The 16,628-nt window shown below is 44.7% G+C and overlaps 2 protein-coding genes across 4 annotated transcripts in view; one reads left to right on the top strand and one right to left on the bottom strand.

The window, feature by feature from the left end:
- The window catches only part of LOC147116275 (diacylglycerol O-acyltransferase 1-like), a 143,595-nt gene extending 141,765 nt beyond the window's left edge, over window positions 1–1,830 (bottom strand). For all 3 annotated transcript variants that reach the window (XM_085991058.1, XM_085991059.1, XM_085991060.1), the window contains exon 1: window positions 1,589–1,830. In XM_085991058.1, the coding sequence (XP_085847184.1) occupies window positions 1,589–1,737 (149 nt within the window). In that variant the 5' untranslated portion in view covers window positions 1,738–1,830. The remainder of the gene's footprint in view (window positions 1–1,588) is intronic.
- An 81-nt stretch (window positions 1,831–1,911) lies between these two features.
- Window positions 1,912–12,848, top strand: gins3 (GINS complex subunit 3). Its single transcript, XM_085991061.1, has 3 exons — window positions 1,912–2,348; window positions 8,406–8,639; window positions 10,977–12,848. The coding sequence occupies exons 1-3, from the start codon at window positions 2,178–2,180 to the stop codon at window positions 11,205–11,207; spliced, it is 636 nt and encodes a 211-aa protein (XP_085847187.1). The 5' UTR covers window positions 1,912–2,177; the 3' UTR covers window positions 11,208–12,848.
- Window positions 12,849–16,628: the final 3,780 nt, after the last annotated feature.

Genomic DNA, 16,628 nt, shown 5'->3' with positions numbered 1-16,628 from the left:
TACTCAAGGAATGTGCTGATCAGCTGGCTGATGCTTCACCGCCATCTTCAATCTGTCATTGGCCCAGGCAGTAGTCCCTACATGCTTCAAGACCGCTACCATTATTCTTGTGCCAAAGCAAACGGCTGTGACGTGTCTGAACGACTATCGACCTGTCGCACTCACACCCATCATAATGAAGTGTTTCGAGAGACTGGTCCTGGCTCACATCAAAGCCAGTGTTCCCGCCTCTCTTGACCAACACCAGTTTGCCTATCGTGCAAACAGATCAACGGAGGATGCAATCACAACTGCTCTACGCTCTGCACTGAATCACTTAGACGGTAAAGAGACCTACATCAGAATGCTGTTCATAGACTACAGCTCAGCATTCAACACTATCGTCCCCAACAAGCTGGCCACCAAACTCCACACTCTTGGCCTGAACACTTCCCTCTGCAACTGGACCCTGGACTTCCTAACAAACAGACCCCAGTCTGTCAAATTAGGTAACCACACCTCCCCCCCCCGACCCTGAACACGGGGGCCCCACAAGGATGTGTGCTGAGCCCCCTCCTCTACTCCCTCTTCACCCACCACTGTGTGGCTGTTCATGGTTCCAACACCATCATCAAGTTTGCGGATGATACCACGGTGGTAGGCCAGATCACCCACAACGATGAGTCAGCCTACAGGGAGGAGGTCCAGCATCTCGTGAAGTGGTGCGCCGATAACAACCTGGCCCTTAACATCAAGAAAACCAAGGAAATCATTGTGGACTTCAGGAAGTCTAAAGGCGGAAGTCACACCCCCATCCACATCCATGGGGCTGTGGTGGAAAGGGTGGACAGCTTTAAGTTCCTCGGAGTCCACATCACGGAAGACCTCTCCTGGTCCCTCAATACCTCCTCTCTGGTGAAGAAGGCCCAGCAGCGCCTATATTTCCTAAGGAGGCTGAAGGGATGTAACCTATCACCCCTGATCCTCTCTAACTTTTACCGCTGCACTATAGAGAGCATCCTGACGAACTGTATCACAATATGGTATGGCAGCTGTAGCTCCTATGACCGGAAAGCCCTGCAGCGGGTAGTCAAAACTGCCCAACGCATTACCGGCACCCGACTACCGACCATAGAGCACATATACCAGAAACGCTGTTTACGGAGGTCACTGACCATCATCAAAGACCCTACCCACCCCAGCCTGTTCACCCCCCTGCCATCTGGGAGACGCTACAGATGCATTCACACCCGAACGACCAGATTTAGGAACAGCTTCTTTCCCAGGGCTGTCATCCTACTGAACTCCACAAATAAACTCTAAAGCCTGCACATCTGCCAATGCACTTTATTATGTTTATGTTAATGTATTACAAGCCAAATGAATGTTGAATGTTTAAATGTCTTAATCTAAATGTACACTCTCGGGAGCCGCAAACCTACATTTCGTTGTACTGCACTTGTGCACTAACAATGACAATAAAGTTGATTATTATTATTATTATTATTTGATTCAATTTTGAATGGATTGACTGCCACTGCTTGGCTGACAGTGCGCATGCGCGACTGGGCCTAGCCCGAGGTGCGAACGCTGCCCCTTGTGCACTGACCACATCTTCCTGCGCATCTCCTCCACCAGGTCCTCGTAGAACTTCGACCGCTCAGTCGTTTGAGGCTTGATGTGGATGTTTGCGAATCTCTGCGTACTCTTCCTCCTCAACTTTGGCGACGCGTCAAGACGCTGCGACTGGTCCGCCATTCTCTTGTTTGTGTCCTCCGCCTGCTGCCTCAAACTCGCTCGTTGTCTTTTCAAAAGCCAACCGTCCACCTGCCGCGCGCCATTACGGGAAGGCGCGCGTGTTCAGTGACGTCATGCACACTGCGCGTTCGTCATCAACCTTCACTGCGCCCCCTACACTACGTCAGGGGTGTGTGAGAGTGAGTGTGTGGGTTTTGCGCCATGGTGGGGTTTAAAAAAAATAATAACCATCGCTGTGTTTTTCCGCAGACGTTGCAAGCTTATATCCCGAGACATTTATAAAATTACGGTTTCGCTGACAGCAGTCAAATCGATCGCTCCGCGCTTGTTGCTGTCGCGCGCGGTATCGGCGCTCGGCTGCTGCTGCCTCGCAGGCTCGGCGGGAAGCTTTGAACCGCGGGCCCGCGTCCGGTAGCTCGAGCCGAGCTGATCGGGTCCCGATGCCGCGCTCCGAATCCTATATGCTGGTGCCCTCGGGAGGGTTGGAGGAAAACTTCTTCAGCCTGGACGATATCCTGATGACCCAGGAGAAGATCCCGTGCCGGACCGAGATGGTGCTGCCGCGTCTTGGCTTCCTGGACAAGAGCAGTGAGGCCGATCTCATCCCCGAGGTAAGAGAGCGGGCTCGCCGCTATACAGTGCGTGTGCACCGGGAAGGAGAAGGGATCGCTTCGCATCAATACAAGTGTCGGCCGCTCCCGGGACTCCGAAAGGCCCTGTCAACTAACCGAAGGAAAGCGGTGTTATTGGAGGAATGTTTTAATTAGAGTCCAGCACCAGAACTCTGGAACCGAAACTGTTGGTAAAACCCAGTAGGTTACCTTCTGTGAGCTGCGGGTGTCTGGCAGACACACGTAATATTATGATTTGCGAGTTTATAAATTTTCCTTTTGTTTAGATTAGACTTTTGCGTTTGGGTTATTACATAAGTTGTGCCTCCTCACCAGGGGGCACTTGTACATCTGTTTTACCACCGCCCCCCACGCGTCACTCTTGTTCGTCAACTAAAATAACCATCTGTGGAGTGAAACAGACAGGTTAATATTATGGGTGAGGAGCCTTCATCAGAACTGTATAAAGTATATAGGTGAACAGTGTTTGAAAAGGAAAAGGACAAACTGGAGAGGGGAGGGGAAACACACAGTAAGAAACCTGTTAAGTGCTTGAGTGGAAACAGGAGATGGACAAATTGACTAAAGCTTTGCAGGTACCTCATACAAAAGCTCAGTTTGCGGCCCCTACATTTTACTAGACAATGATGCCATCTAGTATCTACTTAATCTGGGGTCAAATCCGTACTACTACATGGTGGAAAGGTATGTTTGCATCCTAGGGTTATGAAAGAGGTGGCCATTGGGATAGTGGACGCATTGGTTGTCATCTTCCAAAATTCTATAGATTCTGGAACGGTTCCTGCAGATTGGAGGATAGCAAATGTAACCTCGCTATTTAAGAAAGGAGGGAGAGAGAAAACGGGGAACTACAGACCTGTTAGGCTCACATCAGTAGTTGGGAAAATGTTGGAATCTATTATAAAGGATGCAATAACTGGGCACTTAGAAACTAATAGTAAGATTGGGCAGAGTCAACATGGATTTATGAAAGGGAAATCCTGTTTGACAAACCTATTGGAGTTCTTTGAAGATGTAACTAGTGGAGTAGACAAAGGGGAACCGGTAGATGTGTATTTGGATTTTCAGAAGGCCTTCGATAAGGTCCCACACAAGAGGTTGGTGAATAAAATTAGGGCACGTGGAATTGGGGGTAATATATTAGCATAGATTGAGAATTGGTTAACAGACAGAAAACGAAGAGTAGGGATAAACAGGTCTTTTTCAGGATGGCAGGCTGTGACTAGTTGGGGTACTGCAAGGATTGGTGCTTGGGCCCCAGCAATTCACAATCCATATCAATGATTTGGATGAGGGGACTAAATAATTCAATTCAATTTTATTTGTCATATATGCAGCAGACGTGTGTACTGCACAATGAAATGTTGATTTTTACGAGTCCGCCCAACTGTAATAACCCAAAATGTAACATTTCCAAATTTGCTGATGATACAAAGCTAGGTGGCAGTGTCAGTTGTGAAGAGGATGTGAAGAGGCTTCAAGGGGATCTCGACAGGCTCAGTGAGTGGGCGAGAACATGGCAGATGGAATATAATGTGGATAAATGTGAAGTTATCCACTTTGGTAGAAAAAACAGAAAGGCAGAGTATTTCCTAAATGGTGAAAGATTGGGGAATGCAGATGCTCAAAGGGACCCGGGTGTCCTTGTACATGAGTCACTGAAAGTGAATGTGCAGGCGCAGCAAGCCATTAGGAAGGCCAATGGTATGCTGGCCTTCATTACAAGAGGATTTGAGTACAGGAGTAAAGAAGTCTTCAATTATGTAGGGCCTTGGTGAGACCACACCTGGAGTACTGTGTACAATTTTGGTCTCCTTACCTAAGGAAGGATATACTTGCCATAGAGGGAGTGCAACGAAGGTTCACGAGATTGATTCCTGGGATGGCGGAACTGTCGTGTGAGAAGAGATTGAGTAAACTAGGCCTGTATTCTCTTGAATTCAGAAGAATGAGAGCGGATCTCATTGAAGCATACAAAGTTATTACAGGACTTGATAGGGTGGCTGCTGGGCGAATGTTTCCCTTGGCTGGGGAATCTAGAACCAGGGCCCACAGCCTCAGGATAAAGGGTAGGCCATTCAGGACTGAGATGAGAAGAAATTTCTTCACACAGAGAGTGGTGAATCTTTGGAATGCTCTACCCCGGAGGGCTGTGGAGGCTCAATCATTGGGTATATTCAAAACAGAAGTCGATAGATTTCTATCTAGTAAAGGCATCAAGGGATATGGCGATAGGGCCGGTGAATGAAGTTGAGGCAGAAGATCAGCCATGATCTCATTGAATGGCAGAGCAGACGCGAAGGGCCGAATGGCCTACTCCTGCTCCTATTTCTTATGTTCTTATGTTTGTAATAGGTAATATAAAAATAGTTGACAAAATTAGGAGCAATAGGTAACGCAAGTAAAAGTTGATTATTAAGGTCTTAAAACACTGATGATAATTTCGTATATGAGCTGTATGACTACTCGGAAATGAGCTTTTTGAGCTTTAGCTTCAGTGAGGTCTTGTGTAATATCTGAGTAGCCAAATAGTGGTTTGTAAAGAACTTAATTTGGCCTCCCCCCACCACCCCCGCCCTCCCTATCTCTGTAATCTCCTCCAGCTCCACAATCCTCCGAGATATCTGCACTGCTCCAATTCTGGCCTCTTGCGCATCCCCAATTTTAATCGCTCCACCACATTGGCGGCCTTGCTTTCAGCAGCCAAGGCCCTAAGCTCTGGAATTCATTCCGTAAACCTCTCCGCCTCTCTTCTCATTTAAGACGCTCCTTAAAACCTACCTCTTTGACCAATCTGCCCTAATATCTCCTTATGTGTCAAATTGTGTTTGATAATGCTCCCGTGAAGCACCATGGGACGTTTTACTACATCAAAGGCGCTATATAAATACAAATGACTGATTTTGTATTCTCCTTCTTCCACCTTAGCCATGGCTGTAGGACCGTGATTGGGTAGGTGAGAAAGGTGAACACTTAAGGTCAGAGCCATCTGCATATTGCTACGTGTCCCCTGGATGGCAAGTCTTATTATCATTCACTCCCAACTCATCTAAACATTTGCCACCCTCATTTTATCCTGCTCCCATCATTCTTGTCTGCATTGATTTCCATTGGCTTCCTGTCTTGAATGCATTGACTTCAAAGAAACAACACATTTTAAAGTGCCTTTCATGTCCTCAGGACGTTACAAAGCGCTTCACAGCCAATTAATTACTTTTGTGCGTGTTGTTCCATAGGCAAACGTAGAGGTCAATTGGCACACAAATAGCAGAGAGATAAATGACCAGTTAAGTTTATTCGATGATGTTGGTTGAGCGTTAAATGTTCGCCACAACTCTTCAAACACTGCCTTGGGATCTTTTACATCCTCCTGAACAAATGGACAGGGCCTTGCTTTAGTGTCTCATCCGAAAGAACATAAGAAATCGGAGCAGAAGTAGGCCATTTGGCCCTTCAAGCCTGCTCCGCCATTCAATAAGATCATGGCTGATCTTCTACCTCATTTCCACCTTCTCGCACTATCCCCATATCCCTTGAGTCGGCTCATATCGAAAAATCTATCGATCCCTGTTGTGAATATACTCAACGACTGAGCATTCACCGCTCTCTGTGGTAGAGAATTCCAAAGTTTCACAACACCTCCTCTCAGTCCTAAGTGGCCGACCCCTTATTCTGAGACTGTGAGCCCTAGGTCTGGACTCTCTACCCAGGGCAAACATCCTCCCTGCATCTACACTGTCGAGCCCCTTAAGAATTTTATATGTTTCAATGAGATCACCTGTCATTATTCTAAACTCTAGGGAATATAGGCCTAGTCTACTCAATCTCTCCTCATAGAAAAATCCCCTCATCCCAGGAATCAGTCTAGTTTCTGTGTCACGTCTTGGGAGCAAAAAAAATAAATAATCAAAAACAGCATTAAAAAAAAAAGCAAACAAATAATTGCCTGCTGATTTCTAATTGGCCCCAGGAACGAGCAGCAGTTACGTTGCCTTAAGAAAGGTAGTAGGTTTCACAGCTGCTCCTTGGTAGAGAATGAATACACAGTGCTGCCTCTAACAAAACGGGCGTACCTGTTTCACCGAGCCTGGCAAACCTTCATTCCAAATTACCCAATGCAAAACTGCAAAACACACTGACTCCACAGACCCCACTGACCCACAGTACCTGTGACAATGCGACACTCTCTCAGTACTGCACTGAAGTGTCAGTATACATCGTGCGCTCAAGTCTTGGACTGGGGTTTGAACCCAAAACCTTCTAACTGAGGTGAGAGTGTTGGGGCTAAGCTAAGCTCACACTTGACCTTGTGTACAAATCCCTGCATGTCCTCTGCACCCTCCTCCAGAGCTACATGGCAGTGCATGTCTCCTGGTCTTTTTTGTATCCCTACTCTCTCCATCCACCACCAGTGCAGATCTTTCAATAGTTTGGGCGCTCAACTCTTTCTCCAAGCCCATCTACATGGCTTCTTCTCGTCCCCATTTTTAAAACCCTGCCTTCTATCATCTCCCCTACTTTTGGTGTGTTACTTGGTGTCTATTTCCACTTATAGGAGTAGGCCATTCACCCCCTCAAGCCTGTTCTGCTATTCAATTAGACCATGGCTGATCTGTACCTTAACTCCATCTACCTGCCTTGGTTCCTTTAATACCCTTGCCTAACAAAAAAACTCAGTTTTGAAATTTTCACTTGACCTAACCTTAACAGCTTTTTGAAGAGATACTTCTGTTTAGAGCCTTGTGATATTTAAAGGTGCTCTATAACTGCACATTAAATCTTGTCACAATTAAGCAAATGGATTTGGATCCTTAACAGTGGAACTTTAAGCCCCTGAAAAGTCAAAACCACTGAAGCTGGAGATTCTTATCTATTGCCACCTGTCTGGGAATATCCAGTGCTACAGTGACATTGCTTCACTGTCACTGGTGAACCAACAGTACATATGAGGTGGCACTACCCTTTTCGGAGGCTGTACATGCAACCACAAACGGAGCTTAAAGGTTGAGGCAACCTTGTGTTCTAGCTGTAGTGGACTGAACAACTCAACTTGCCAGAGTAGGTTGACAAAATGGTGACAAATTGCTGTCCTGGATGTTTTTTTAGCGAATGGGGAAGGTGCAGTGGGCAGATCCACTGTCGCAAATTGTGGCATCAAAATATCTGCACATATAGTTAATCTTCTATTGATTCAGCTGCTTAGGAAAAAGCCCTCCCTATTAAGTTTTTAAAAAATGGTTTGTGCAGCACGAGACCTAAATTGCTATTACAGAATTGTCTCTTGAAATGCTTCTGCAATTTAAAAAAGTGCCAAAAATTGAATTGGAGTCTAGAAACACAGAAAATCCTTTTTTCTCCGCACTCACTTCTGTGTTTTATGATAGTTTTTTTTTTACAGCATTTTTGCCATCAAAACTCAAACTATCACGTCCTGTCACAATTAAACAAATGGCTTTGTATCCTTAAAATACAACTTTGAACCCCTGAAAAGCTTTGGCTCAATAGTAACACACTCCCCTCTGAGTTGGGAGTTTGTAGGCCCAGAGACTTGAGCACATAATCTAGGCTGACAATTCAGTGCTGCTGTTGGAGACACTGTCTTTCGGATGAGTCATTAAACCGAGGCCGTGTCTTGGAATGGATGTAAAAGTTTCACAGCAATAATTGAAGAAGAGCTGGGGATTTCTAGTGTTCTGGCCAACATTTATCCCTGTCTCCAACACTACCAAAATAGATTATCTGGTCAATTGTCTCATTTCTGCTTGTGGGACCAAATTGGTTGCTGCATTTACCAACATTCCAACAGTGGCTACATTTCTAATGTTCTTCGTTGGCTATGAAGTGCTTTGGGACATCCTAAAGGTGAGAAAGGTGCAATATAAATCCTTCCTTATTGTGTCTGTTTGGTTTTGGCAAATGATGAGAAACCCAGACTCCTACCGTGCTGAGAATTGCCAGCTGCACTCAGTTTCTAATTGAGTAGCTGTTGTGTTTTATTGTTAGCTGAATTTTCATTTTATGTTCTTGTTCCAAAAGGGTACAAAGATGGAACTGCCTCTTTGGATGGCCAAAGGGCTATGTGACCCCAAACGCCGCATTGTCTCTGCCAGTACTCCAAAGGTGTATAAGGGTGGCTGGCGGACTATTTTCAGTGCCGACGCAAAGGTAGTGGACCTGCACAAAATGGGGCCGTATTATTATGGGTTTGGAACACAGCTGCTGCATTTTAATAATCCAGAGAACACAGAGATTGCTCAGACCATCCTACAAGTGAGTGTCCCAGTTTACTGCATTTCACGGTGCCATTTATTAAAGACTATTTGGACAAAAGTCAAATACTGCTGATGCTGGAAGTCTAATAAAAATAGAAAATGCTGGAAATACTCAGGTCAGACAGCATCTGTGGAGAGAGAAACAGAGTTAAAGTTTTGGGTCGATGACCTTTCGTCAGAACTGGCAAAAATGAGAGATGTAACGGGTTTTAAGCAAGAACAGAGGCATAGAAAAGGCGGGAGGGGAGGAAAGAACAAAATAGACGGTCTACGTTAGGGTGGAAGGCAGGAAAGATTAAATGACAAAAGGGATGATGGTGTAAGGCAAAAGGGGTTAGTAATGGGACAAGCAAAGAAACAAAAGATGATTCTCGGGGAGTTGTAATTGGAAACAGTAGAACCATTACCAGCAGCTGCTGTCTGGGGGGGAAAAATGAGAGCAGTGGTTACTTGTCCCATTACCACCTCTTTTGCCTTGCACCAGCATCCCTTTTGTCATTTAATCTCTCTTGCCTTCCACCTTATCACAGACCTTCCTTTTGTTTTTTCCTTTCATCCCCCCACCCTGCTTCCCCTGCCTCTGTACTTGCTTGAAACCTGTTACATCTCTAATTTTTGCCAGTTCTGACAAAAGGTCACTAACCTGAAACATTAACTCTGTTTCTCTCTCCACCGATGCTACCTGGCCTGAGTATTTCCAGCATTTCTTGTAAAGTCTATTTGTGTATGAGTGTTATGGAATGGGATTGCCATTCTATTGATGTGACTTTTTAAGGATTCCGATTCGTTGCTGCCATTTCTCCTTGTGTGAGTTCATAATCATTTCCTGTGTTTCTGAGCCAGGTGTGCCCGGACATGCTGTCCCGCAGCTCTTCGCGGGTGTAACAACTCGGTGCGAAGGAGGTGATTTAACATTGGAAGCAATTAAGTCAGTGGCCCACTGGTGCTGCGGCAGTGTATTTATTGTGTTAGTTGCTTGAAAGAAAGAAGTTGCATTTATATAGCATCTTATCACAGCTCTCAATGCCCCAAAGCGCTTCACGTACAATTCATTATTTTGAAGTGCAATCGGTTACTCTCTCTAGATGACCTTAGCTGACATTTTGGACACGGCAAAGTCCTGGCTTTTGGTGGCTAGGGGCAACCTGTTGACCAAGACACTGGGAAAATACCTTGATCTTCAAATAGTGCCATGAGATCTTTTAAAGTACACCTGAGTCACCAGAACAGGTAGAACTTAAAGGAAGTAAGTTTAACATCTCAACATCTCACCTGAAAGACAGTATCTCTGACAATGCAGCACTCCCTCAGAACTGCACTGAAGTGTCAGCCTAGATTATGTGCTTAAGTCCTGGAGGGATCTTGAACCACAATCTTCTGACTCCGTAATGAGAGCAATATCAATTGAGCAAGCTGACACTTAAATGTGTATGTATCTCTCCTGATAGTACAGCTCCCTAGCAGCATCTGACTTGATAATGCACCCTATCCACACTTACTAATTAAAGACAGAACAAGAATGCACCATTAATAAAGGCAGTGACTTGTTCCTAGGCCCTCTGCCTGTGGCAGCCTGAAACTGGTTGCCAGGAGATAGATTTGAGCAGCCATGGGCTTTTCTGCCATGTATGTACCTTTCTGCTCCACAGTAAGGAAGCAGTTGGCAACTGTTAAGTGTTTTCCCCACAGTAACAGTTGAGTTTGTGACTTCCGACCATTCTCCTTTGGCACTTTATATTGGTGCTGTTATTGTGCTGCCCATCTGCTGTATAATCTTGTTCCCATCAGTTATAAAAGTGTTGAGAGCATGACAGATTCCAGCTCTAGTACTGAGCACAGGAGTGATTTATGTCTGCAGGTAGTTATTTTATATTGTAATCCCTGTTCTGAGTTGTCCTACACCAAAACTCAAATAATCACAGCAGCACTGAGGAGCATTACCACTGTAAAGCAGGATCTACTGCTCTTTTTAAAATCTGAGTGGGTATTGACACTACTGTGGAGGGGGCGGGACATGTGGCAGAACTTGCAGCAAACAGTGTCTCTATGAACTACAGCAAACTGAACTTGTGACCTAAACTACAGCAGAATCTCCTGATAAAAGCAGGTTTATTTCTCCAGCAAAATGCAGTGAGTGCAGGATAATTACATACAGCAAATTATGTGCGTAAAATCAATCGCAGTCACTTACAGCAGTGCAGTCTCCAGGCGTGATTGACTGGGGAATTAGCCAATTATTTCTATTCTGGCTGGGATTTGTGGTGTCAGTATATGCAACCTCTTTAAATCTACTGTTTCTGTGTAGTAATTTTGACTAAGATTATTCTTGGCGCAGACGTTTGTCAATCGCTTCCGCCGGATCATGGATTCCTCCCAGAATGCGTACAACGAGGACACCTCGTCACTGGTGGCTCATCTGGACGAGCTGGAGCGGGAGCTGTTCCGGGCTGGTCAAAAGGGATTGAACGAATTTCAGAAGTGGGAGAAGGGGCAGGCTGTCCAGATCACCACCTCCAACCTGGTTCAGAGCTATGGCAAACGGAAGTTTGCAGATATGGAGGCCTGAAATGGAACGGTGTAGAGCTGGCCAGAGAGATGCTAAGGCAGATAGCTACTACCGGAGATTCCTCTCCAATATATAATTGGATTTCCTCTAAGGTGAAAATAATTCTTCAGAAATTACGACTGAGTTATTAGAACAGTACGTTCACACCGGTATCAAAACTAAACCAGCCAGAGGGCATTGTGTTCAGCTGCAACCCAGTCACTGAGGCAGAATTGCTCCGATGGATTGGGAGTGATTCCACTAGCACCCTGCTCACCACAAAGCTACTTGTGAAGGCTTTCTGCAAGCCAACTATTGATGCAGTGAGTAAACATTTAGATTCTTCAGGGTTTGAGCCAGTGCCTTTTGTCACAGAGAGCTCCACCTGCCTTCGTTTTGAGCCCTGCTGATAGCCAATATGGGACCCCTGCAGCACTTAATTTGTAACAAAGTGGAATTGGCAGTTGTATCTGCTTGAGCTGCCCAGGAAAGGATGCTAGATAAAGACCAAACTCTTAAGATTATTTTTAATGCTCTGTTTCCTTCTAAAATTGATTGTCTGTCTGTCTGTATTTCCATTTGAAGCCAGAGAGAGAAGAGTTCTCCTGGTGTAAAATGGTACTTGATAACCATGTGTATTGTTCTTGTTTAGATCTTTATTGAAAGCCCTGCTAATATTGTATGATTGTTTCTCTGCTTTTGCTAACCACAACCTGACCGGGAGTTTTCTGCCATCCTCAGACAAAATGATGGAGCCTTGGACTCGGAGTATCAAAAGCTTCAATTCGAGGCTCCCCTGGTGTTTGAACTTGACCTGTGCTCCTCTCTGAGTCTCACTTGATCTTTGTTTGAACAGATCGTTCTTCATTTGAGGAATAGACAGGTGACTGGCATGGTCTCACCCATGGCTCCAGTATAGCTCTGTTATGTTTTTTTGGTTGTTATCTGCTTCAGTGTTTAAGTTGATGCCTAAAATACTCCTTCCTGTCATCACTGGCTCCTTGACTCTTTTTAGTAACCTATGCCACGGCTTATATCTGAGCTCCAGACTATTTGCACTTGGCAAACTAAAATAGATTCCTTCAGCAGGCTGTGTAGTATCCCTCCTGCTACTAGTGAGGGTAGCAGAGATGCAGCTCATAGTGTGGCCGAGTCAGGTTCTGGTAATGTTAACAATGTAGGTCACTGGAAGTATAAATTCTAGATCAGCAGTTAATCCGCAGGGTATTTTTAAAAAACCGACTGGTTTGATACGCCCCTTGGGTTTGTGCTACCAGCGAGGGGAAGGTAAACTGCATGGTTTGAAGGCCTTCACTTCTCATGAATATTAACTTTCACATTGAAGAATGGGAGTGTGTTACAATGAGATCAAGGGCTTCTGATGGCATAAAGAAGCAAGGCTGAATGTAATCTGACGCCAAAGGCTTGTATTAAAACTTTGATTATGTGGCCCTCTGCCATCTAAATATGTGAAGCTTTTAATACTGTATTTACTGACTGTAGTGCCATAGAGCTGTAAATACGTCATCTGTTAATTTTTGTTTTAACTGAATTTTTAAAAATCTATTCATTTTAATCCTAACTAGGCCTATAGAGTATCTTAAGCCATTTCTGTGCTTGTGTTTTAAAAATTATATTTGAAGAATTTTGTACAAATTGTCACTCGGATTTTAATGGTGTATTGGTGTCTTTACACTGCAATTTTAGAATCGGATCATACAACACAAAAGGAGGCCATTCAGCCCACCATACCTGTGCCGGCTCTTTTCCCCATAGCACTGCAATTTTTTCCTTTTCAGGTATATATCCAATTCCCTTTTGAAATATATAATTAAATCAGCTTCCATTCCCTTTTTAGGTAGTACATTCCAGATCATAACAATTCACTGCGTAAAAAAATTCTCCTAATCCTCTTTTTCCTCCACCCCACCTCATCTTTTGCTACATAACTCTGCACTCACAGTCCTTGGCAACATCAGACTATGCCGATCTCTCCCTGGATCCCTGTCCAAAATACTCCTTGGGGACAGAGTGCTGGGTTAGACATTAGCCCTTCACTATAGGGATCTGGGCTTAGACTGATGAGATGAAAATCTCCTACAGGCTTTAAGGGTCCTACGTGTTTGGCTGATTTTAGCCCAGTTCTTAGTGGCTATGGGCCCATGGCACAAAACAACCTCTAAATTGCAATCTCACTCCGGGCACAGCATGGCTGGTGTGATGAAGAGAGGAATGTGACAATAGTGTTCCAAAGGGCATGCATCTGAGATTGGATCAAGGCCTAGAAACATAGCAGATAGGAGCAGGAGTAGGCCATTCGGCCCCTCGAGCCTGCTCCGCCATTCAATGAGATCATGGCTGATCATCCAAACTCAGTACCCTGTGTCCCTGCCTTCTCCCCATATCCCTTGATCCCTTTAGCCTTAAGAAATATATCTAACTCCTTCTTGAATATATTTAATGAATTGGCCTCAACTGCCTTCTGTGGTAGAGAATTCCACAGGTTCACCACTCTCTGGGTGAAGAAATTCCTCCTCATCTCTGTCCTAAATGGCTTACCCCTTATCTTTAGACTGTGACCCCTGGTTCTGGACTCCCCCGCCATCGGGAACATCCTTCCTGCATCTAGTCTGTCTAGTCCTCTTAGAATTTTATAAGTTTCAATGAGATCCCCCCTCATTCTTCTAAACTCCAGCGAGTATAAACCCAATCTCTCCTTATACGTCATTCCTGCCATCCCAGGTATCAGTCTGGTGAATCTTCGCTGCACTCCCTCCATGGCAAGAACATCCTTCCTCAGATAAGGCGACCAAAACTGCACACAATACTCAAGGAGTGGTCTCACCAAGGCCCTGTACAACTGCAGCAAGACATCCTTGTTCCTGTACTCTAATCCTCTCGCTACGAAGGCCAACATACCATTTGCCTTCTTAACCGCCTGCTGCACCTGCATGCTTACCTTCAGCAACTGGTGCACAAGGACACCCAGGTCTCGTTGCACTTCCCCTTCTCCCAATCTATTGCCGTTCAGATAATCTGCCTTCCTGTTTTTGCCACCAAAGTGGATAACCTCGCATTTATCCACATTATACTGCATCTGCCATACTTCTGCCCAATCACCCAACCTGTCCAAATCATACTAGAGTTTCTCGGCATCCTCCTCACAGCACACACGCCCACCCAGATTTGTGTCGTCTGCAAACTTGGAGATATTACATCTAGTTCCCTTGTCTAGATCATTAATATATATTGTGAATAGCTGTGGTCCTAGCACCGATCCCTGCGGTACCCCACTAGTTGCTGCCTGCCACTCGGAAAAAGAGCCGTTTATTCCAACTCTTTGCTTCCTGTCTGCCAACCAGTTCTCTATCCAAGTCAGTACCTTGCCCCCAATCCCATGTGCTTTAACTTTACACGCTAATCTCTTATACGGGACCTTATCGAAAGCCTTCTGAAAGTCCAAATACACCACATCCACTGGTTCTCCCTTATCTATTCTACCAGTTACATCCTCAAAAAATTCCAATAGATTAGTCAAGCACAATTTACCTTTTGTAAATCCATGTTGACTTTGTCCGATCCTGTCACTGTTTTCCAAGTGCTCTGCTATTACATCTTTTATAATGGACTCTAGCATTTTCCCCACTACCGATGTCAGGCTTACCAGTCTATAATTCCCCGTTTTCTCTCTACCACCTTTTTTGAATAGTGGGGTTACATTAGCTACCCTCCAATCCATGGGTACTGTTCCAGAGTCTATAGAATTTTGGAAGATGACCAGCAATGCATCTACTATTTCTAGGGCCACTTCCTTAAGTACCCTAGGATGTAGATTATCAGGCCCTGGGGATTTATCGGCCTTCAATCCCGTCAATTTCCTTAACACCATTTCCCTACAAATACTGATTTCATTCAGTTCCTCCCTCTCATTAGAACCTATGTTCCCCGACATCTCTGGGAGGTTATTTGTGTCCTCTGTGAAGACAGAACCAAAGTATGTATTTAATTGGTCTTTGTTCCCCATTATAAATTCCCCTGATTCTGACTGCAAGGGACCTACGCTTGACTTCACCAATCTTTTTCTCTTCACATACCTATAGAAGCTTTTACAGTCAGTGTTTTATGTTCCCTGCAAGCTTACTCTCATATTCTATTTCCCCCCTCTTAATTAATCCCTTTGTCCTCCTTTGCTGAATCCTAAACTGCTCCCAATCCTCAGGTTTGCTGCTTTTTCTGGCCAATTTATATGTCCTCTCCTTGGATCTTATGCTATCCCTAATTTCCCTTGTTAGCCACGGTTGAGTCACCTTTTTTGTTTTATTTTTATGCCAAACAGGGATGAACAAATTCTGTAGTTCATCCATGCGATCTTTAAATGTTTGCCATTGCATATCCACCGTCAACCCTTTAAGTAACATTCCCCAATCCATCCTACCCAACTCACGCCTCATACCATCGTAGTTTCCTTTATTTAAATACAGGACCCTAGTCTCCAAGTCAAATACTTCACTCTCCATCTTAATGAAGAATTCGATCATATGATCGCTCCGCCCCAAGGGGCCTCGTACAACAAGATTGCTAATTAATCCTTTCTCATTACATAATACCCAGTCTAAGATGGCCTGATCTCTAGTTGGCTCCTCGACATATTGGTCCAGGAAACCATCCCATATACACTCCAGGAATTCCTCCTCCACAGTATTGTTACTAATTTGGTTAGCCCAATCTATATGTAGATTAAAGTCACCCATGATAACTGCTGTGCCCTTATTGCACGCGTCTCTAATTTCCCATTTAATGCCATCCCCAACCTCGGCATTACTGTTTGGGGGTCTGTATACAACTCCCACTAACGTTTTCTGCCCCTTGGTATTTCTCAGCTCTACCCATACAGATTCCACATCATCAAGAGCTAATATCCTTCCTTACTATTGTGTTAATCTCCTCTTTAACCAGCAATGCTACCCCACCTCCTTTTCCTTTTTGCCTGTCTTTCCTGAATATTGAATACCCCTGGATGTTGAGTTCCCAGCCTTGGTCACCCTGGAGCCATGTTTCCGTAATCCCAATCATATATCCATTTACATCTATTTGCGCAGCTAATTCATCCACCTTATTACAAATGCTCTTCACATTAAGACACAAAGCCTTCAGGCTTGTTTTTTTTAACACTCTTTAGACCTTTTAGAACTATTATTTACTGTGGCCATGTTTGATTTAAACCCTTGACTTCTCTGCCTGCCACTTTTTTGCTTTTCTCCTTCCTGTCTTTTGCTTCTATCCTTGTTTCCCATTCCTCTGTCTCCCTGCACAGATTCCCAACTCCCTGCCACTTTAGTGTAAACCCTCCCCAACAGCACTAGCAAACACTCCCCCTTGGACATCGGTCCCGGTCCTGCCCAGGTGCAAACCATCCAGTTTGTACTGGTCTCACCTCCCCAA

The sequence above is a fragment of the Somniosus microcephalus genome, chromosome 6 (genome assembly GCF_052327205.1).
Source record: "Somniosus microcephalus isolate GS21.2 chromosome 6, FLI_Smic_1.0, whole genome shotgun sequence".
NCBI classification, from domain to species: domain Eukaryota; kingdom Metazoa; phylum Chordata; class Chondrichthyes; order Squaliformes; family Somniosidae; genus Somniosus; species Somniosus microcephalus.
This window is presented reverse-complemented; position numbering and strand designations above follow the sequence as displayed.